The 21,490-nt window shown below is 52.3% G+C and overlaps 1 protein-coding gene and 2 long non-coding RNA genes across 3 annotated transcripts; all 3 read left to right on the top strand.

Moving 5' to 3' along the window:
- The first annotated feature begins 8,301 nt into the window (after nucleotides 1-8,301).
- On the top strand, nucleotides 8,302-9,072 carry LOC311425515. The gene is made up of 2 exons (XR_014686362.1): nucleotides 8,302-8,337; nucleotides 8,422-9,072. It is a non-coding gene; the product is annotated as an uncharacterized lncRNA (long non-coding RNA).
- A 3,908-nt stretch (nucleotides 9,073-12,980) lies between these two features.
- LOC311425548 lies at nucleotides 12,981-13,751 on the top strand. The gene is made up of 2 exons (XR_014686368.1): nucleotides 12,981-13,016; nucleotides 13,101-13,751. It is a non-coding gene; the product is annotated as an uncharacterized lncRNA (long non-coding RNA).
- A 2,579-nt stretch (nucleotides 13,752-16,330) lies between these two features.
- On the top strand, nucleotides 16,331-19,593 carry LOC311425502 (uncharacterized protein). The gene is made up of 6 exons (XM_084501452.1): nucleotides 16,331-16,432; nucleotides 17,059-17,352; nucleotides 17,809-17,853; nucleotides 18,739-18,777; nucleotides 18,964-19,275; nucleotides 19,538-19,593. Exons 1-5 carry the CDS (start codon nucleotides 16,366-16,368, stop codon nucleotides 19,113-19,115), a joined length of 597 nt encoding a protein of 198 aa, XP_084357578.1. The 5' UTR covers nucleotides 16,331-16,365; the 3' UTR covers nucleotides 19,116-19,275; nucleotides 19,538-19,593.
- The last annotated feature ends 1,897 nt before the right edge of the window (nucleotides 19,594-21,490 follow it).

The raw sequence follows: 21,490 nt of genomic DNA, 5'->3' as shown, positions 1-21,490 counted from the left end.
GTCTGCTTCAGGTGTCTGCTTTGCTGTGAGCTGGGGATGGAGGGACAGAGGCTTGAAGTGCAGCTGGGACCTGTGCTGTGGGCTTTCTGAGGCCACCTGAGCCTGGCCCACAGCCAGAGGCTCATCAATGAGTAACCTGTCTCAGCCCCTGCTACATCCGCTGCTTTTGTTGAGCCCCCACTGTTATTTCTGTCCTCTCACACACCGCAACTCTTGCTGTTTTTATCTGTATCTCAGGGGCAGTGTTCTTCCTACATGGCCTCCTGGCCCTTTTCCCTTTGCCAGATTTGTCTCGTAGTTTTGCAGCTCTCCAAGAAGCTGGGAAGCATGTACAGCTTCTCCCAAATACATTTCTGTCCCTTCCACTACTGCATCCCCTGCCGATGCTCAGCCCCTGTACTCTTGTTGCTTGTGCAATGCTGTGCAGCCTGAGCCCCTCTGCCAGCCAGTCGTACTATTATCATCATTATTGTTATTGTTATTGTTATTGTTGTAATAAATGGCTCAGTCTTCAAAATAGCACTATAATCAACGTTTACAATTTATTAAAGGAATAGAGGTAAGCAACCAGCGCTGGGTGTGCCGGGGCTCTCTGCTCCACCAAGACGCACACCACTTACATCAAGCAGCTGATTTTTATGCTCCTAGGCATAATATATATTCATTACTACTTCTGAAAAACCAGGGTTATTATTATTAGTTTCCGGAATCCAAACCCTCCTACTGGAGCATGCGTATCAGTCTCTGGTGGTCCCTCTAGGGGTCTCTCATGCTGAAGGCTCCTAGTCTTCCTCCCTCTTGTCCTTCTCCTTTGTCCAATTTGGCCGGATGTCAGAGACTTGTGCAGCATCCCCTGCAAGCTTTGTCTTTTAGTCGTTCTTCAGCTTTCTCCTTCTCCTTAATCTCCTGGCCAGATATCAGAGACTTGCATAGTGTCCAGTGAAATAGTCGTAATAGTTAACAGTTATTCTGAAACCCTCCCAGATATCATAGACTTCAACGAAAAGCCTACAAATACACTTCCCTTCAAGCTCTCTATTGACATCAATTGCTAAAACATTCCTTTGCAAGATACAAGAACTCTATACATTAACCACTCTGTTTTTCTTAGACTTGTGGTTACACAAGGGTGTGTAAGACAGAAGGTCACATTCATCATACCTTGCGGCCCTAGCATTGTTCCATATTGACACGAATCCGATGAACACATTTCACATTGTTGTTATTATTATTTTCCTGTCTGAATATACTGTCTTTATCTCAACTCACAGGCTTCACTTTCCTGTTTCGCTCTCACATCCCCGAGCACGAGCAGGGAGGGTGAGTTAACGGCTGTGTAGTGTTTAGCTTCCGTCTGGGTTAAACCACGCCAGGGCACCCACCTCATTCATCTGTATACCTTCATTGCCTCTAGTGTTACTTTTATCTGCAATGTATTTGTAGAAGCCCTTTCGGTTGTCCCAAGGGATTTCCTCTAGCAATTGCGTGAAAAGGCCAAAGTTGTCCCTACTGAAGTCCAGGGTTGCGATTCTGCTTGCTATTCTGTTCCTGCCACATGAGGTCCTGAACTGCACCGTCTCATGGTCTCTGCAACCAAGGTTGCCCTCTACCTTCAGCCTTGATAAGAGGAGGCTGAGAGGAGACCTTATCAATGTATACAAATAGCCTAAGTGTGGGAGACAGTGGGATTTGGCCAACTTCTTTTCAGTTGTTTCTGGGGATAGGAGAAGTGGCAATGGTCAAAAAATGGAGCACTGGAAGTTCCACACCAACATGCAAAAGAACAGGTTTGAGGCCCTAGAGATTGAGAGGCCGGTGTGTGAGGAAGAGGTAGCAAATGTTCCCAGGAGGATGCCTGGGGCGAGGAGGTCGACTCCGCGCCTCAGGACTGCCTCCACCAAAAAAGACAGGAGGGTTATTGTTGTTGGTGACTCGATTCTTAGGGGAACAGAGGGCCCTATTTGTCGGCCGGACCCTACCCGTAGGGAAGTCTGCTGTCTCCCTGGGGCCAGGGTCAGGGACGTTGCCAGGAAGCTTCCTAACCTGGTACGCCCCTCTGACTATTACCCCCTTTTGATAGTCCAGGCGGGCAGTGATAACATCGAAGAGAGAAGCCTCAAGGCTATCAAAAGGGACTTTAGGGGAATGGGTCGGTTAGTGGATGGAGCGGGAGTGCAGGTGGTGTTTTCGTCCATCCCTATGGTGGCAGGGAGGAGTTCAGAGAGGACACGGAAAGCCCACCTGTTAAACACGTGGCTCCGGGGCTGGTGCCAACGCAGAAATCTTGAGTTTTTTGATCATGGGGCACTTTACTCAGCACCTGGCCTGATGGCCGCAGATGGGTCCCTATCTTTTAGGGGAAAAAGGATCCTGGGCCAGGAACTCATTGAGAGGGCTTTAAACTAGGTAGGAAGGGGGATGGGGCTGAGGCTAGGATTGTTGGGGCTGTGCCAGGGGGAACAATGGCAAGGCCGGAGGATAAGGCAATGGCCCAGCTGAAGTGCATCTACACCAATGCACGCAGCATGGGTAACAAACAGGAGGAGCTGGAAGCCATCGTGCGGCAGGCAGGCTACGACTTGGTTGCCATCACGGAGACGTGGTGGGACCAGTCTCATGACTGGAGTGCTGCAATGCCTGGCTATAAGCTCTATAGAAGGGACAGGCAGCATAGAAGGGGTGGTGGTGTGGCTCTCTATATTAGAGAGTCTTTCGAGGTTGTAGAACTCGAGGTTGGGAACGACAAGGTCGAGTCCCTTTGGGTTAGGATTGGCAGGGACAACAAGGCTAGTGTCCTGGTCGGGGTCTGCTATAGACCGCCGAACCAGGATGAGGAGACGGATGAGGAATTCTACAGGCAGCTGACAGAGGTTGCAAAATCATCAGCTCTTGTACTCGTGGGGGACTTCAACTTCCCTGACATATCCTGGAAGCACAACACAGCCCTGAGAAAGCAGTCTAGGAGGTTTCTGGAGAGCATGGAAGATAGCTTCCTGACGCAGCTGGTTAGTGAGCCTACCAGGGGAGGTGCCCCGCTAGACCTTCTCTTCACAAACAGAGAAGGACTGGTGGAGGACGTGATCGTCGGGAGCTGTCTCGGGCAGAGTGACCACGAAATGGTGGAGTTCACTATTCTTGGCGAGGCCAGGAAGGGGCCCAGTAAAACCGCTGTATTGGACTTTCGGAGGGCTGACTTTGAACTGCTCAGGACACTGGTTGGTGGAGTCCCTTGGGAGGCGGTTCTGAAGGGCAGAGGGGTCCAGGAAGGCTGGGCGCTCTTCAAGAGGGAAGTCTTAATGGCGCAGGAACGGTCTGTCCCCACGTGCCCAAAGACGAGCTGGCGGGGAAGAAGACCGGCCTGGCTCAACAGAGAATTGTGGCTTGATCTTAGGAGGAAAAAGAGGGTTTATAAGCTTTGGAAAAGTGGGCAGGCCACTAAGGAGGACTTTAAAGAAGTAGCGAGGCTGTGCAGGGACAAAATTAGGAAGGCCAAAGCTCGTCTGGAGCTCAATCTGGCTACTGCCGTTAAAGATAACAAAAAACGTTTCTATAAATACATCAACACAAAAAGGAGGACTAAGGAGAATCTCCATCCTTTACTGGATGCGGGGGGAAACTTAGTTACAAGAGATGAGGAAAAGGCGGAGGTGCTCAATGCCTTCTTTGCCTCAGTCTTTAGCGGCAATACCGGATGTTCTCTGGATACTCAGTACTCTGAGCTGGTGGAAGGGGATGGGGAGCAGGATGTGGCCCTCATTATCCATGAAGAACTGGTTGGTGACCTGCTACGGCACTTAGATGTGCACAAGTCGATGGGGCCAGATGGGATCCACCCAAGGGTACTGAGGGAACTGGCAGAGGAGCTGGCCAAGCCACTGTCCATCATTTATCAACAGTCCTGGCTATCGGGGGAGGTCCCAATCGACTGGCGGCTAGCAAACGTGACGCCCATCTACAAGAAGGGCCGGAGGGCAGACCCAGGAAACTACAGGCCTGTCAGTTTGACCTCAGTGCCAGGAAAGCTCATGGAGCAGATCCTCCTGAGAGTCATCATGCAGCACTTGAAGGGGAAGCAGGCGATCAGGCCCAGTCAGCATGGCTTTATGAAAGGCAGGTCATGCCTGACGAACCTGATCTCCTTCTATGACAGAGTGACGCACTGGGTGGATGAGGGAAAGGCTGTGGATGTGGTCTACCTTGACTTCAGCAAGGCTTTTGACACCGTCTCCCACAGCATTCTCCTCAAGAAACTGGCTGCTCTTGGCTTGGACTGGCGCACGCTTCGTTGGGTTAGAAACTGGCTGGATAGCCGGGCCCAAAGAGTCGTGGTGAATGGAGCCAAGTCCAGTTGGAGGGCAGTCACTAGTGGCGTCCCCCAGGGCTGGGTGCTGGGGCCGGTCCTCTTTAATATCTTCATCGATGATCTGGACGAGGGCATCGAGTGCACCCTCAGTAAGTTCGCAGATGACACCAAGTTAGGTGCGTGTGTTGATCTGCTTGAGGGAAGGAAAGCTCTGCAGGAGGATCTGGATAGGCTGCACCGATGGGCTGAGGTCAACTGCATGAAGTTTAACAAGGCCAAGTGCCGGGTCCTGCACCTGGGGCGCAATAACCCCAAGCAGAGCTACAGGCTGGGAGAGGAATGGTTGGAAAGCTGCCAGGCAGAGAAGGACCTGGGAGTGATGGTGGACAGTCGGCTGAATATGAGCCAGCAGTGTGCTCAGGTGGCCAAGAAGGCCAACGGCATCCTGGCTTGTATTAGGAACAGCGTGACCAGCAGGGCTAGGGAGGTGATCGTCCCCCTGGACTCAGCTCTGGTGAGGCCGCACCTCGAGTACTGTGTTCAGTTTTGGGCCCCTCGCTACAAGAAGGACATGGAGGTGCTTGAGCGGGTGCAGAGAAGGGCGACGAAGCTGGTGAGGGGCCTGGAGAACAAGTCCTACGAGGAGCGGCTGAGGGAGCTGGGCTTGTTCAGCCTGGAGAAGAGGAGGCTCAGGGGCGACCTTATCGCTCTTTTTAGGTACCTCAAGGGAGGCTGTAGCGAGGTGGGGGTTGGCCTGTTCTCCCACGTGCCTGGTGACAGGACGAGGGGGAATGGGTTTAAGTTGAGCCAGGGGAGTTTTAGGCTAGATGTTAGGAAGAACTTCTTCACTGAAAGGGTTGTGAGGCACTGGAACAGGCTACCCAGGGAAGTGGTGGAGTCACCATCCCTGGAAGTCTTCAAAAGACATTTAGATGTAGAGCTTAGGGATATGGTTTAGTGGAGGGCTGTTAGCGTTAGGTTGGAGGTTGGACTCGATGACCTTGAGGTCTCTTCCAACCTAGAAAATTCTGTGATTCTGTGATTCTTCACAGTGAGGGTGACAGAGCACTGGAACATGCTGCCCAGGGAGCTTGTGGACTCTCTTTCTCTGGAGATATTCAATTCCTGTCTGGATGGCTACCTGGGCAACCTGCTGTAGGCTAACTGCATTGGCAGGGGGGTTGCACCCGATGATCTCTTGAGATCCCTTTCAACCCCTAAAATTTGTGATTCTGTGATTCAGAATCAACCAACCCCTACTTGTTTTTGACAAGATCTAGCAGCACTCCTCTCCCAGTTGGCACGTTCACCATTTCCATCAGGAAGTTATCATCAATGCACTGGAGGAATCAATACTGGAGGAACTTCCTGGACTGTGGGTGACTGGCTGAATAAGCCTGCCAGCAAATGTCAGGGTAGTTGAAATCTCCCGTGATAACCAGGGCCTGTGATCAAGCGGCTGTTCTCTGATGCCTGTAGAAGGCCTCATCAGCTTCCTCATCCTGGTCTAGTGGTCTGTAACAGACACGCACAACAGCATCCCCCATGCCAGCCAGCCACTTCATTCTCACCCACAGACTCTCAACTCGCTCCTCATCTGCCCCTGGACAGTACTCAATACAATGGAGTTGCTCTCTCATGAAAAGAGCAGTTCCGCCACCTCACCTTGCTGGCCTGTCTTCCTGAGCAGGACATAGCCATCCATGACCACATTCCAGCCATGTGAGCTGTCCCAACATGCCCCTGTAACTGCCACCAGATCTCAGTCTTCTGACCAAACACAGATTTCTAACTCCTCCTGCTTATTCCCCATGCCACATGCATTGGTGTCCAGGCATTTCAGGGAAGGAGCTGAGCATGCTGATTTCACCCCATGAGGGGTGGGAGGCCTCCTGGTCTTCATCTCTGCGGGGTGCACTTCCCCACTAGTACAAGCCCTGCTACAACCCCATCCCCCTGCAGATATACATGTAGCTAGAAGCTCTCCAAATGAGCCCTGCTAATTGCTGTCGCAGAACCCTCTGGACTCTGTGAGATAAACCTTTCCCAAGTATTCCTCTCAGCCCTCGTGTCTTATAACACCAGCCATTACCAAATAACCCAAAGCTGGGCCTGTAGTATCAGTCACGGAGCCAAGCATTTATGGACCAGATCCTTCTATTCCATAAAATGTCACCACCCCAGAAAGGAAAGAGGGAAGAGAAAGGGACTTGTACTACAGACTCTTTCACCAACCATCCCAAGGCCTTGAAAGCTTTCTTCATTCCCCTCAGACTACAGGACGCAGCTTCCTCCACAGCTGTCTGCAATATTGTTGGTAGATAGTAGTATGTGAAGCAGAGCAGGCTGATGAGTGTCCTGGTGATATCTCTGATCCAGGCTCTGATAGAGCACAGACTTCCCTGGGAATGAAGGGAATGCCCAGTGTCGTAATGGCCAGTCCTCAGTCAGTTCGGGTGCTCTCCTTTCAGTGCTCCTTGGACCGTGTCTGTGCCAGGTGAGACACAACGCTTCATCAGGGCTGTGGGGTCAGTGGGACGTGGACAGTGCAGAAGCTGGAGCTGTGTGCTTCATCATACAGGGCATGGCTCATGTGTGATTCCCCCTCGGGAGTGTTCCCCCTACTCCACAGGAGACCCTGGATGGAGAAGTGCCTCAAGAGTTCCCCTGTGTAGTGGGTTTACGTGGCAAGGTTTTGGTAGCAGTGGGCCATAGGGGTGGTTTCTGTGAGAAAGATCTAGAAGCTGCCTCATATTTGGGAAGGGCCCCATTGTTTTCCAGAGCTGAGCCAATAAGTGATGTTGTTTTGCTCCTCTGTGAGAGCATATTTAAGACAGGGAAAAAAAACGCTGCGCCACACAGCAGCTGGGAGAGTGAAGGGAGTGAGGAACAGCCTTGCAGGTGCCAAGGTCAGTGTAGAAGGAGGGGGAGAGGTGTTCCAGGTGCCGGAGCAGAAGTCCCCTGTGGCCTGTGGTGAGGACCATGGTGAAGCAGGATGTCTCCCTGCAGCCCATGGAGTACCACGGTGGAGCAGGGTTCCACGCTGCAGCCCGTGGAGGAGACCACGGTGGAGCAGGTGGCCCTGCACCGACGGAGGCTGCCGCCTGTGGAAGACCCCTGCCGGAGCAGATTCCGGGCCGGACCTGTAGCCCGTGGAGAGGAGACCACGCAGGAGCAGGTGACCAGGCAGGAGCTGCTGCCCGTAGGGGAGCCAGGTTGGAGCAGTTTTCTCCTGAGGGATGGACCCCGTGGTACGGACCCATATCTGGAGCAGTTCTTGAAGAGCTGCTGCCTGTGGGAAGGCCACGCTGGATCAGTTCATCAAGGACTGCATCCCGTGGGTGGGAACCATAGAGTGACGGAGGAGCAGCGGAGAAGAAGCGCTGTAGACTGACCATAATTCCCATTCCCCCGTTCCCCTGCACCACTCGGGGGGAGGAAGTGGAAGAGGGTGGATGGGGGGGAAGGTGCTTTTGGTTTCTTTCCTTTGTTTCTCACTTCTCTAGCTTGTTAGTAATGAGCAATAAATCTTACCATCTTCTTATGCTGAGTCTGTTTTGCCCGTTACAATAATTATTGCATGATTTTTCTCGTCCTTATCTCAACCCTTGAGCCCTTTTCACATATTTTCTCCCCATTCCTCTTTGAGGAGGGGGAGTGAGAGAGCGGCTGTGGTGGAACTTGGCTGCCCACTCGAGCAGAACCATGACACCTTGTACCTGCAGTAGCACTGCTGGTGAGACATGGGGCTCTGCAGCGCCCATGTAAAAAAAATCAAGGTCTGGGGATATCAGTAGGCCCTGGCCTGTGCCACTACTGCTCCAAGCTCTCCCTCACACTTTTACAAACCTCTGTCTGGGAATTTACATGAGCTCGGTTGTTAATGCTCACCATGTATTCAAGGAAGCAAGACACGAGCTCAGGGTCTGCTCAGCATCTGGGATTGTCCCAGCAAAGAGCTCCAGAAACTCACAGCATGTTCATGTCTCCCACAGGCAGCAGCCCCTCACACAAGGCCCAGCTCCCTTCCAGAGGTGAGACATTGCTCATCAGCCCTTCCCAGCACAGCCGTCCTCCAAGGCTTGCCTTGGCCACACTGTGTTCCTCCTCTCTCCCAGGGTCAGCCATGCCCCTGGAGGTCTGGATCCTGCGCTCTGCCCTCAGCCTGCTCCTGCTGCTGTCTGCCCCCATCATCACCCTCCTCCTGGAGAGATGCAGCCAGGTTGCCAGAGTGGCCAGGCAGCCTGGAGACGTCCCTGTCCCCATGGAGCTCTGATGTCCTCCTGGGCTCCATGCTGTCCCCAGCCTGCTCCACATGCTAAGAGCATGACCCTCACACATTTGCCAGACTCCTGCTGCCGTTGGTCTCAAGGCAGCTGTGGCAGCATGCCCAAGGGATGTGCTGCCATTGCTCTGCTTCCCTTGGCTCAGACCCTGCTCTCTGCTCACATCAAGGATTGCTACTGCATGTGCACCATCCTGGCTGCGTTAAACCCCAGCACCCACGTGTCTTTGCCCCCTGCCCACAGAAATACATCTCCAACGCGGGATCCTCCTCTACATACCGGGAGAACACGAGGGGATGGAGTCACAGCTGCACCCCCAGGCAGCCATGCTCTGCAGCTCCTGCATCACTCCAGCACCTCCCTGTGCCCAAGGTGCCGGCCGCAATGGGCACCTCCCCAGGTGGTTACGGTGCCCTGTGTGGAGGCACTTGGTGGGTATTGTTCCTGTGGGAGGCGAATTATAAAGGATTGGTTCAGAATGCACCATCTGATGTTGCTGCTCTGTATTTGAGAGGGAAGCCAGTGAGCAGAGCTGGGAGAGCTACACTACGACTGCCATATGGGGCCATGTGTCCTGCGAGGGAGCTGCTGTTCCCTTTGCCCTGCCACCCAAGAGTTCCCCTACCTACTGGCATTGCCCTGGCAGATGTGTCATGGAAAAGTGCTGCTGTGAGGATGGCTGAGGCCATGCAGATGACCAGGGGGTGGCCATGCCTGGCACTCTGCACCCCACATACACCCATCCCTGTGCTGGGTCTTCTGTCTCTCAGCCGCACTTTTTGCTACCCTTAGCCTAGGAACTGTCATGTTTTGACAAATGCTGTACCCTAGTGTACTTTTCCTCATTGTAATATCATTATAATACCAAAACACGCCTCCAACCCAAAATCTACCTGCCTCCAATGTGCGACCACCCCTCACTGAGCATGATCTCTGAATTTCTTGGAGCCTTTTTATTTAACTGAAATGGGAGAACGTTTCACCAATCATAACTAAGATATGCTTGACTAGAGTCACTCAAGCTCCACCTAAAAGATAGAAAATAATATAAATTGGCCTAAGAGAGAGGGGATGTTGGGGAAGATACCACTGTCAGGGGAGATACCACCCCGAGGGAATACTGCATCCTGAGGACCTCCTGACTCCTGGGATCAGTTGATGGGCTGAGCCTCTCTTCCACCCTCTGCCCCCATTGGGATGCCTTTGGGTGAGATTTGAACATGTGGCTATACTGTGTGTCTCCATGGAAACTTTGTAATCTCTATAGAGTCTTTGTGACTTTTAACACGTTAATTTCCAGGCTGTGTACTTGTGTCACCTGTGTCACCTGTGTATTTCATGCATGCTAGCTTGCTTTTGCAGACAGTAACTATGGCTGGCAATCCAAAGAACCTATGTACCTGTTGCTTTAATAAATCGCACTTGAATGCATTGTTCCTACCCATGATAGTGTGAAATGTATTCATCCGATTCGTGTCAATATGGAACAACCCTAGGGCCACATGTTATGATGAAGTGTGACCTTCTGTCTTTCATACCCTTGTATAACCACAAGTCTAAGAAAAACAGAGTGGTTAATGCATATAGTTCTTGTATCTTACAAAGGAATGTTCCAGCAATTTGTGTCAATAGGGGATAAGAGAACAAAGGGGTTTCAGAATAACTGCTACCTATTATGACTATTGCATGGGACACTATGCAAGTCTCTGATATGTGGCCAAGAGATTAAGGAGAAGGGGAAAGCTGAAGGATGACTCAAAGACAAAGCTTGCAGGGGACGCTGCACAAGTTTCTGACATCCGGCCAAGTTGGACAAAGGAGAAGGACAAGAAAAAAAGCCTTTGAGGAAGGTTACGAGCCTTCAGCACGAGAGACCCCCAGAGGGACCACCAGAGACTGATACATGTGCCAGCTGGAGGGTTCGGATTCCGGGACCTAATTATAATAACCCTTCCTTTTCTAGAAGTAATAATGAATATGTAGGAGCCTAGGAGCATAAAAACTAGATGCCTGATGTCACTTGTGTGCATCTTGGTGGAGCAGAGACTCCTGGCGCACCCAGGGCTGTTTGCTTACCTCTATCCGTTTAATAAGTTGTAAATTTTGTAATCCTATTTGGCACTTAGTCATTTATTATAATAGTTCTCATTAAACACAACTACACCAAGGGTGGTTATACGTTTTTGGTGAATTCCTGACCATGGTAGTTCAGTGCTCTGAATCCAACCAGGTGCCTAATGGTTAATGCGGTATTGGTGAATCTGTGATTCTGATAGTTCAGTACTACGAATCCGATCGGACACATAACGGTTAATCGGCTACACCCCTTAACACAACACCAGACTCCTGCTCCTGCGTGGGCTCCTCTCCACGGGCTGCAGCTCTGGCCCTGGGCCTGCACAAGTCTTCTTCCACCAGAGTTTCTCCCCTATTCCTTTGAGGAAGGGGACTGTGAGAGAGCAGTGTGGGGGAGCTCAGGTGTTTTTCAGGATGAAGCCTCTGCCTTTCCTGGTTGTTGTGTGGTCTCATGAGGGTCAAAGTGTGGGTGCCGATGGCTCCCACAGTGCTGTGCTGGCAGCACTATGGCCCCAGCTGAGACTCCCTGAGAGTTCTTCATCAGCTGATTCACCAACAGGATGAAGGAGAAATCTGCCCACAGCCTTGGCAACTGCCCCAGAGCTCTGGCGTCACTTTGGCCTTGGTGCAGGATTCCACTCACGTCCTCATCATTTTTGCAGACATTGACGCAAAAACAGAGTGATGTGGTCAGAATAGAGCAAATCCGAGTGGGCACAAGGGGCCGAGCTCTTTACAGAGACAATGTTGTCCCTGAGATACAAGTAAAACTAGCGTGTGCTGCAGTGTGTGAGAGGACAGGAAAAACAGTGGGGGCTCAACAAAAGCAGCGGATGTAGCAGGTTCTTAGGCAAGGCCCCCACTGATGAGAGCCTCTGGCTGTGGGCCAGGCTCAGGTGGCCACAGAAAGCCCACAGCACAGCCCCCAGCTGTACCGCAAGCCTCTGCCCCACCGTCCCCAGCTCAGAGCAAAGCAGAAACTTGAAGCAGACGCTGCTCCCCAAAAGCAGCACCCCAAAAGATGCTGAGGCAGGCGCCATGGGCAAGGCTATCTCCTTCTGGCCCTGCCGTCCTGCTGCTGGTGCTCTGTGAGTTGGGGCATTGCTGGGCATGGGGGCTGAGGGCTGAAGGGCTGCTGCTGGGGGCAGGACAGGCCCATGGTGGGCAGAGGGGAGGATGGGGACAGTGTGTGTGGGGCAGGTGTGCAGCACTGTGGGGCAGAGTTTGTTTGGGGAAAGCAGGATGGGGATGGCTTCCTCCAGGTATGATACAGATCTGAGCAAGGGGCACACTTCTCCAACACCATAAATTGTCTGGAGTGTTGCTCTGAGACTCTAGGACTGCTAAATTCTTTACAGAGATATGGAACTTACCTGAAACAAGAAATCCATACAAAATGGAATTGGGATTGGCATTGTTCAAGAGGTTATTGAAGAGATACAGCATGAGAACACTCAGACCTGTAGCCCGTGGAGAGGAGACCACGCAGGAGCAGGTGACCAGGCAGGAGCTGCTGCCCGTAGGGGAGCCAGGTTGGAGCAGTTTTCTCCTGAGGGATGGACCCCGTGGTACGGACCCATATCTGGAGCAGTTCTTGAAGAGCTGCTGCCTGTGGGAAGGCCACGCTGGATCAGTTCATCAAGGACTGCATCCCGTGGGTGGGAACCATAGAGTGACGGAGGAGCAGCGGAGAAGAAGCGCTGTAGACTGACCATAATTCCCATTCCCCCGTTCCCCTGCACCACTCGGGGGGAGGAAGTGGAAGAGGGTGGATGGGGGGGAAGGTGCTTTTGGTTTCTTTCCTTTGTTTCTCACTTCTCTAGCTTGTTAGTAATGAGCAATAAATCTTACCATCTTCTTATGCTGAGTCTGTTTTGCCCGTTACAATAATTATTGCATGATTTTTCTCGTCCTTATCTCAACCCTTGAGCCCTTTTCACATATTTTCTCCCCATTCCTCTTTGAGGAGGGGGAGTGAGAGAGCGGCTGTGGTGGAACTTGGCTGCCCACTCGAGCAGAACCATGACACCTTGTACCTGCAGTAGCACTGCTGGTGAGACATGGGGCTCTGCAGCGCCCATGTAAAAAAAATCAAGGTCTGGGGATATCAGTAGGCCCTGGCCTGTGCCACTACTGCTCCAAGCTCTCCCTCACACTTTTACAAACCTCTGTCTGGGAATTTACATGAGCTCGGTTGTTAATGCTCACCATGTATTCAAGGAAGCAAGACACGAGCTCAGGGTCTGCTCAGCATCTGGGATTGTCCCAGCAAAGAGCTCCAGAAACTCACAGCATGTTCATGTCTCCCACAGGCAGCAGCCCCTCACACAAGGCCCAGCTCCCTTCCAGAGGTGAGACATTGCTCATCAGCCCTTCCCAGCACAGCCGTCCTCCAAGGCTTGCCTTGGCCACACTGTGTTCCTCCTCTCTCCCAGGGTCAGCCATGCCCCTGGAGGTCTGGATCCTGCGCTCTGCCCTCAGCCTGCTCCTGCTGCTGTCTGCCCCCATCATCACCCTCCTCCTGGAGAGATGCAGCCAGGTTGCCAGAGTGGCCAGGCAGCCTGGAGACGTCCCTGTCCCCATGGAGCTCTGATGTCCTCCTGGGCTCCATGCTGTCCCCAGCCTGCTCCACATGCTAAGAGCATGACCCTCACACATTTGCCAGACTCCTGCTGCCGTTGGTCTCAAGGCAGCTGTGGCAGCATGCCCAAGGGATGTGCTGCCATTGCTCTGCTTCCCTTGGCTCAGACCCTGCTCTCTGCTCACATCAAGGATTGCTACTGCATGTGCACCATCCTGGCTGCGTTAAACCCCAGCACCCACGTGTCTTTGCCCCCTGCCCACAGAAATACATCTCCAACGCGGGATCCTCCTCTACATACCGGGAGAACACGAGGGGATGGAGTCACAGCTGCACCCCCAGGCAGCCATGCTCTGCAGCTCCTGCATCACTCCAGCACCTCCCTGTGCCCAAGGTGCCGGCCGCAATGGGCACCTCCCCAGGTGGTTACGGTGCCCTGTGTGGAGGCACTTGGTGGGTATTGTTCCTGTGGGAGGCGAATTATAAAGGATTGGTTCAGAATGCACCATCTGATGTTGCTGCTCTGTATTTGAGAGGGAAGCCAGTGAGCAGAGCTGGGAGAGCTACACTACGACTGCCATATGGGGCCATGTGTCCTGCGAGGGAGCTGCTGTTCCCTTTGCCCTGCCACCCAAGAGTTCCCCTACCTACTGGCATTGCCCTGGCAGATGTGTCATGGAAAAGTGCTGCTGTGAGGATGGCTGAGGCCATGCAGATGACCAGGGGGTGGCCATGCCTGGCACTCTGCACCCCACATACACCCATCCCTGTGCTGGGTCTTCTGTCTCTCAGCCGCACTTTTTGCTACCCTTAGCCTAGGAACTGTCATGTTTTGACAAATGCTGTACCCTAGTGTACTTTTCCTCATTGTAATATCATTATAATACCAAAACACGCCTCCAACCCAAAATCTACCTGCCTCCAATGTGCGACCACCCCTCACTGAGCATGATCTCTGAATTTCTTGGAGCCTTTTTATTTAACTGAAATGGGAGAACGTTTCACCAATCATAACTAAGATATGCTTGACTAGAGTCACTCAAGCTCCACCTAAAAGATAGAAAATAATATAAATTGGCCTAAGAGAGAGGGGATGTTGGGGAAGATACCACTGTCAGGGGAGATACCACCCCGAGGGAATACTGCATCCTGAGGACCTCCTGACTCCTGGGATCAGTTGATGGGCTGAGCCTCTCTTCCACCCTCTGCCCCCATTGGGATGCCTTTGGGTGAGATTTGAACATGTGGCTATACTGTGTGTCTCCATGGAAACTTTGTAATCTCTATAGAGTCTTTGTGACTTTTAACACGTTAATTTCCAGGCTGTGTACTTGTGTCACCTGTGTCACCTGTGTATTTCATGCATGCTAGCTTGCTTTTGCAGACAGTAACTATGGCTGGCAATCCAAAGAACCTATGTACCTGTTGCTTTAATAAATCGCACTTGAATGCATTGTTCCTACCCATGATAGTGTGAAATGTATTCATCCGATTCGTGTCAATATGGAACAACCCTAGGGCCACATGTTATGATGAAGTGTGACCTTCTGTCTTTCATACCCTTGTATAACCACAAGTCTAAGAAAAACAGAGTGGTTAATGCATATAGTTCTTGTATCTTACAAAGGAATGTTCCAGCAATTTGTGTCAATAGGGGATAAGAGAACAAAGGGGTTTCAGAATAACTGCTACCTATTATGACTATTGCATGGGACACTATGCAAGTCTCTGATATGTGGCCAAGAGATTAAGGAGAAGGGGAAAGCTGAAGGATGACTCAAAGACAAAGCTTGCAGGGGATGCTGCACAAGTTTCTGACATCCGGCCAAGTTGGACAAAGGAGAAGGACAAGAAAAAAAGCCTTTGAGGAAGGTTACGAGCCTTCAGCACAAGAGACCCCCAGAGGGACCACCAGAGACTGATACATGTGCCAGCTGGAGGGTTCGGATTCCGGGACCTAATTATAATAACCCTTCCTTTTCTAGAAGTAATAATGAATATGTAGGAGCCTAGGAGCATAAAAACTAGATGCCTGATGTCACTTGTGTGCATATTGGTGGAGCAGAGACTCCTGGCGCACCCAGGGCTGTTTGCTTACCTCTATCCGTTTAATAAGTTGTAAATTTTGTAATCCTATTTGGCACTTAGTCATTTATTATAATAGTTCTCATTAAACACAACTACACCAAGGGTGGTTATACGTTTTTGGTGAATTCCTGACCATGGTAGTTCAGTGCTCTGAATCCAACCAGGTGCCTAATGGTTAATGCGGTATTGGTGAATCTGTGATTCTGATAGTTCAGTACTATGAATCCGATCGGACACATAACGGTTAATCGGCTACACCCCTTAACACAACACCAGACTCCTGCTCCTGCGTGGGCTCCTCTCCACGGGCTGCAGCTCTGGCCCGGGGCCTGCACAAGTCTTCTTCCACCAGAGTTTCTCCCCTATTCCTTTGAGGAAGGGGACTGTGAGAGAGCAGTGTGGGGGAGCTCAGGTGTTTTTCAGGATGAAGCCTCTGCCTTTCCTGGTTGTTGTGTGGTCTCATGAGGGTCAAAGTGTGGGTGCCGATGGCTCCCACAGTGCTGTGCTGGCAGCACTATGGCCCCAGCTGAGACTCCCTGAGAGTTCTTCATCAGCTGATTCACCAACAGGATGAAGGAGAAATCTGCCCACAGCCTTGGCAACTGCCCCAGAGCTCTGGCGTCACTTTGGCCTTGGTGCAGGATTCCACTCACGTCCTCATCATTTTTGCAGACATTGACGCAAAAACAGAGTGATGTGGTCAGAATAGAGCAAATCCGAGTGGGCACAAGGGGCCGAGCTCTTTACAGAGACAATGTTGTCCCTGAGATACAAGTAAAACTAGCGTGTGCTGCAGTGTGTGAGAGGACAGGAAAAACAGTGGGGGCTCAACAAAAGCAGCGGATGTAGCAGGTTCTTAGGCAAGGCCCCCACTGATGAGAGCCTCTGGCTGTGGGCCAGGCTCAGGTGGCCACAGAAAGCCCACAGCACAGCCCCCAGCTGTACCGCAAGCCTCTGCCCCACCGTCCCCAGCTCAGAGCAAAGCAGAAACTTGAAGCAGACGCTGCTCCCCAAAAGCAGCACCCCAAAAGATGCTGAGGCAGGCGCCATGGGCAAGGCTATCTCCTTCTGGCCCTGCCGTCCTGCTGCTGGTGCTCTGTGAGTTGGGGCATTGCTGGGCATGGGGGCTGAGGGCTGAAGGGCTGCTGCTGGGGGCAGGACAGGCCCATGGTGGGCAGAGGGGAGGATGGGGACAGTGTGTGTGGGGCAGGTGTGCAGCACTGTGGGGCAGAGTTTGTTTGGGGAAAGCAGGATGGGGATGGCTTCCTCCAGGTATGATACAGATCTGAGCAAGGGGCACACTTCTCCAACACCATAAATTGTCTGGAGTGTTGCTCTGAGACTCTAGGACTGCTAAATTCTTTACAGAGATATGGAACTTACCTGAAACAAGAAATCCATACAAAATGGAATTGGGATTGGCATTGTTCAAGAGGTTATTGAAGAGATACAGCATGAGAACACTCAGATGTAATGATGCCTGCTTAGCAGTGAGGATTTGGTCAGGGGGGATATGGGAGTAGGGAGATATGGTTGAGCCTGGTCACTGCTCCTCTCAGCAAATCCCTCTCTGCCCCTTGGTACAGGTGGCAGCATGAGCTCCCAGAACATCTGCAGCTCCCCAGGTACTCGTGAGTCCTTCCCTCCCCGAGCCATGGTACTTTGAAGCCCAACCACTGTGAGCTCTGCCCTATGGCAGCCCTTCACTGCTGTGTCTCCTGCAGGGGATCTCCGAGCTCCTGCTCTCCAAATGAACTCAACTTCTGCTCAGCCAGGTACCACAGTTGTGCTCCAGTGTATTCTCCCTGTGGTGTCACATGTAAGACGAATCATCATCTGCAAGGATGGGAAGGAGCAGTACAGCCAGAAAGCCCAGCAAGGGCAGCTGAGCTACTCCGTGGTCCTGAACATCACGTCAAGAACTGCAGGAATATATACCTGTGGGTACCAGGAGTGGAATGAGATGAAACAGAGGAGGAGCTCTGCCCTCAGTGCTGGCCAAATCCTGGATGTCCCTGGTGAGTCATGGCCCTGGGCTGGAGGGGTGAGAAGGGATGGAGGCACTTGCAACCACATGGCTGTGCTGAGGCTGGAGCTGTGTGCTGCAGCAGGCTCTGGGGTGGTTCCCTCATGGGAGTGTTCCCTCCCTCCAAGGCAGCCATGAGAGAAAACTGCTCTCAAGGGGTTCCCGTGTCCCTGCAGAATCACCTTTGCTGCAGACATGGGGCTGTGCAGAGCCTAGGCAGAGAGAGCAAGGGCTGGGGATGTGGATGAATGCTGGATGAGCCAGGGATGCTGCAAGGTCTGCCCTGTACATTGATGAGCCTATGGCAGGGCAAGTGGGATGAGTGTCATGAGCTGGGCAAGGACACAGCAGCTAGGACATGGGAAGGACCCAGCAGCAGGGACATGGGCACAAGTGTGTGGGTGTCCCAGCTCTCACTCCCTCTAAACAAAACCCTCTGTGCCCCAAGGTGTACGTGCTGGCGTGACCACCCAGGACATCTGCAGCTCCCCAGGTGAGGTTGAGCGTGGGGATGGGTGACTGAAGAGAGTTGTGCGTGGGGTGGTGATGGCAAGGGAGAGGGAATTTGTTCTCTGGGTGAGAGCTCCTGGGAAGGAATCAGTTCCCTACATGGAACACAAAGCATTTTGTGTCCAGTTCTGGGATTCCTTGTTCAGGAGGGGCATAGAACTACTGGTTGGAGTCCAGAGGAAGGCTGCAAAATGATCAGAGGACTGGAGCCAAGAGAACAGAGCCTGTATAGCCTGGAAAAGAGGAGACCGAGGGGAGACCTCATCCATGTCTATAAATATCTGAGGGGAGGGTGTTGAGAGGATGGATCTGGTCTCTTTTTTCTTGTGTCCAGGGAAAGGGTGAGAGACAATGGGCTCAAACTGAAGCACAGAAAGTTCCATCTGGGTGTGAGGGGCACTTCTTTACTGGGAGGGTGACAGAGCACTGGAACAGGCTGCCCAGAGACGCTGTGGCGTCTCCTGTGGAGATATTCCAAATCCACCTGGATGCCATCCTGTGCAGTGTGTCCTATTTGATCCTGCTCAGCAGAAGGCTGGACTCCATGACATTCAGAGGTCCCTTCCAACCTTGGCCATTCTGTGATTGTGTGATCCTCTAGCCCCCAGAATCACAGACAGATGAGAGTGGTGGTGCCATATTTAATGGGCAGGCAGACCTTGGCCAAGCTATACTTAACCACTTATGAGGGAATTTAGACAGCAGATCCATGGGGGCCCATGTTGGCACAACAGCTGTGGGCACTTTTATGCCTTCCGTGGGGATGGTGCTGGCTGTCGGTGGAGGGATGTGGCCATGGGGCTGAGGCTCATTCTGGGAAGGATCTGGGTGCACTGTAGACACTAAGCGTGTCCTTTTGTCCTGCCAGGCAATGTGGTGAGTTCCCCAGCAAGTCCATCACCCCCAGGTGAGTGATTCCCTCCTGCACCTCCAGAAACCAGAGCATGGGGAGTGGGCGTGCTGTGCTGCCATCCCCAGGGCAAGGGGAGAAGCAGGGACTTCACCGGGCAGGAGCTGTGCCAGCTGCACAGGCACGTCCTGCTCCCTGCCTCTCCCCATCACACCCCACTGCCCTCACACCCTCTGTCCCCAGCTCCCCATGCCTGGCTCCCGCACACCCTCCCCAGAGGTATGGCACTGGCAGTGGCGGCCGTTGGTCTTGTCGTCCTGGCTGCAGGCAGCTGGTTTGCCATCAAGAAAGGTGAGGGAGTGGGGGGAGCTGGGGCAGACGGTGCCTGGGGGTGATGGCTGTGGGCAGCCCAGCTGGGGAGGCTGCTGAGGGAGCTGGGGAGCTTCAGCTTTCGTCCCCCAGCTCCGAGTTGGGAGCCAGGGCTGGGCAGCACCTTGGCCTGCGTACCTCTGCCCCTGTTCTTCTTGCAGGTTCCTGCAGAGGGAGATGCCCAAGGTGAGCACCAAGGGCTGCTGGCTGTGGGGTATGGGGGAGGGAGTTGGGGGTATATTGCGGCCCTTTGATGCTTCTTAGCCAGGGGCAGTGTTCTCTGTGTGTGTGAGGCTGCATTCCCTGTGCTGGAGGTAGGGAGGATGGGGCTTGCTATTTGCTGCACTCCAGTTCACCACATGATGTAGGAAAGCACCTCCCAAGTGCATTTCTCATGTGGCAACCTCACCACAAATGCACACCCAACAACCATTCCATTCCTCTCCAGGCAGCAGCACGTTGACAGACCACAGATGAAAACCATAGACCACGGCGAAGTCACATGTGAGTACTACCTCCTTCCTCGGAGGAAGCCTTGCACCTGTCTCAGGTGGAATCCCAGCACTTCATTTCCCACTGCGACATACAAAATTCTTGCCTGTTCATCAAGGCCCGATTTCTCTTAAGCACCTCATGTCCTGCTTCTTTTTTGCATGCAGAGCATGGCTGCTGGCTGCAGAAGGGACATGGCAGCATCCCAGTGCTCCCAGGGACAAAGCCCATTTGCTTGGGGGGTCCTTCCACACCAGCTCCGGCCTCAGGCAGCATTTCCCCTGCTGCAGCTTCTGCTTTTGTCCTTTCTTCAGTTTTTCTTCAGTGTCATTTCTGCTTCAAGAACTACACAATGCACATCACAGCAACAAAAGTTGTAGCTCTGTTTCCTTGCACTGCTGGGGAAAATATTTTAGATCTTGCTCTGAAACCACAGGCAGCAGCCAAGGGAGGATGTTGTGGTTGGGCAACAGGCTATAGATATATACCTACTTAACGTGCATGTAGCTCAAGTTGCAGCTTGGCCTTGTTTACCCACACCTTTGGGTAAACAAGAGCAGTTTGCAAGGTGTGCAGGCTGTGCAAAGAGAGGAGATGTCACAGAAAGCTGGAAATACACCAAAACCTCAGCATGTCTTCTGCACTGCTGCTTAATGCATATCGCAGATCAGGGTGATGGGAGGGGAAATGTGGTCAGGCATTGAGAGCTGACCTCAGGCAGCTGATGCCCAAAGCTCGTGGGAGTTCCGCCCCCTTCAATCACCAAGGGCTCATGGTGTGTTTTTTCCCCACAGACTCCACCATCGCCCACGATCGACGGGACAGGGTGAGTCATGGCACAGCTGTGCACAGCTCCTTTCTGCACCCCTGCAGCCTGGTGCACGCTCATTGTGCAGGGCTCACAGTCAGCAGCTGAAGTAACAGGGTTTCTTTTCCCCCTAAAGCCTCCTCCTGTGCAGCAGATGAGCGACACCATGACGTATGCCACGGTGATCCGCACCCAGACCTGATAGCGCTGTCACACTGCAAGGGCACAGGAGCCTTGCACACGGCTGCTTTTATTCTTTTGTAGGGGGCTCTTGCAGCCATATCATGGGGCTGGGGGGTGTACTTTGGGCTTCTCTGGAATGTTCTGTCACAGGAAATGCTGTGTGTGTCTAGCCAAGAGGTTGAAGGACTCATATCTCTGTTTGCAATAAATTAATACCTCTAAAATATATCAGGTGTACCAAGTAATATTGTGAGTGCATCAATGGTTTTTCCTCATGTGAAACCATCTCCCTGTGCTCACTGGAAATTATGTATTCCTAAACTGTGTGATAAAGTCACAGGGCTGCTCTTCCATGCACCCACACAGATGGACATTTGGACCTATAGGGACTGGTATCACTGCAGGGACGTGCTTGAATGTGTCTGCCAATTGATGTGTGCAGTGCAGATGTGGTTTTGTTTAGAAGAAAACTGAACATTTCTGGATGTCCATAAATCCACGGGTCATGATGGGATGCTCAAGATGCTCATGCCAGGAGCTGAGGGAGTTGGTGGAAGTCATTGCTAAGCCATTATCCATCATCTGTGGTAAGTCATGGGCATCAGGAAAGGTGCCTGAGGACTGGAGCAAAGCAAATGTTACTCCAGTCTTCCAAAGGGGAAAGAAGGGTGACCCAGGTAACTATAGATCAGTCAGCTTCACCTCCATCCCTGCAAAGCTGATGGAACAACTTAGCCTTGGTGTTGTCTCCAGGCATATCAAGGATAAAAGTGTCATTAGGGGCAGTCAACATGGCTTCACCAAGGGGAAGTCGTGCTTGACTGAACTGAGAGCCTTTTATGAGGATCTAACTGGGGGGATAGATGATGGTATTAAAGCAGTGGATGTGGTCCATCTTGATTTCAGTAAAGCCTTTGA

Source organism: Aythya ferina (genome assembly GCF_964211825.1).
Source record: "Aythya ferina genome assembly, chromosome: 31".
NCBI classification, from domain to species: domain Eukaryota; kingdom Metazoa; phylum Chordata; class Aves; order Anseriformes; family Anatidae; genus Aythya; species Aythya ferina.
This window is presented reverse-complemented; position numbering and strand designations above follow the sequence as displayed.

Excerpts from the sequence above, each read along its gene's own strand:
- LOC311425502 (XM_084501452.1), top strand. The coding sequence starts at position 16,366 with ATGCTGAGGCAGGCGCCATGGGCAAGGCTATCTCCTTCTGGCCCTGCC. Across the intron at positions 16,433-17,058 it reads CGTCCTGCTGCTGGTGCTCT|GGGATCTCCGAGCTCCTGCT; the intron begins GTGAGTTGGGGC and ends TGTCTCCTGCAG. Across the intron at positions 17,353-17,808 it reads CCAAATCCTGGATGTCCCTG|GTGTACGTGCTGGCGTGACC; the intron begins GTGAGTCATGGC and ends CTGTGCCCCAAG.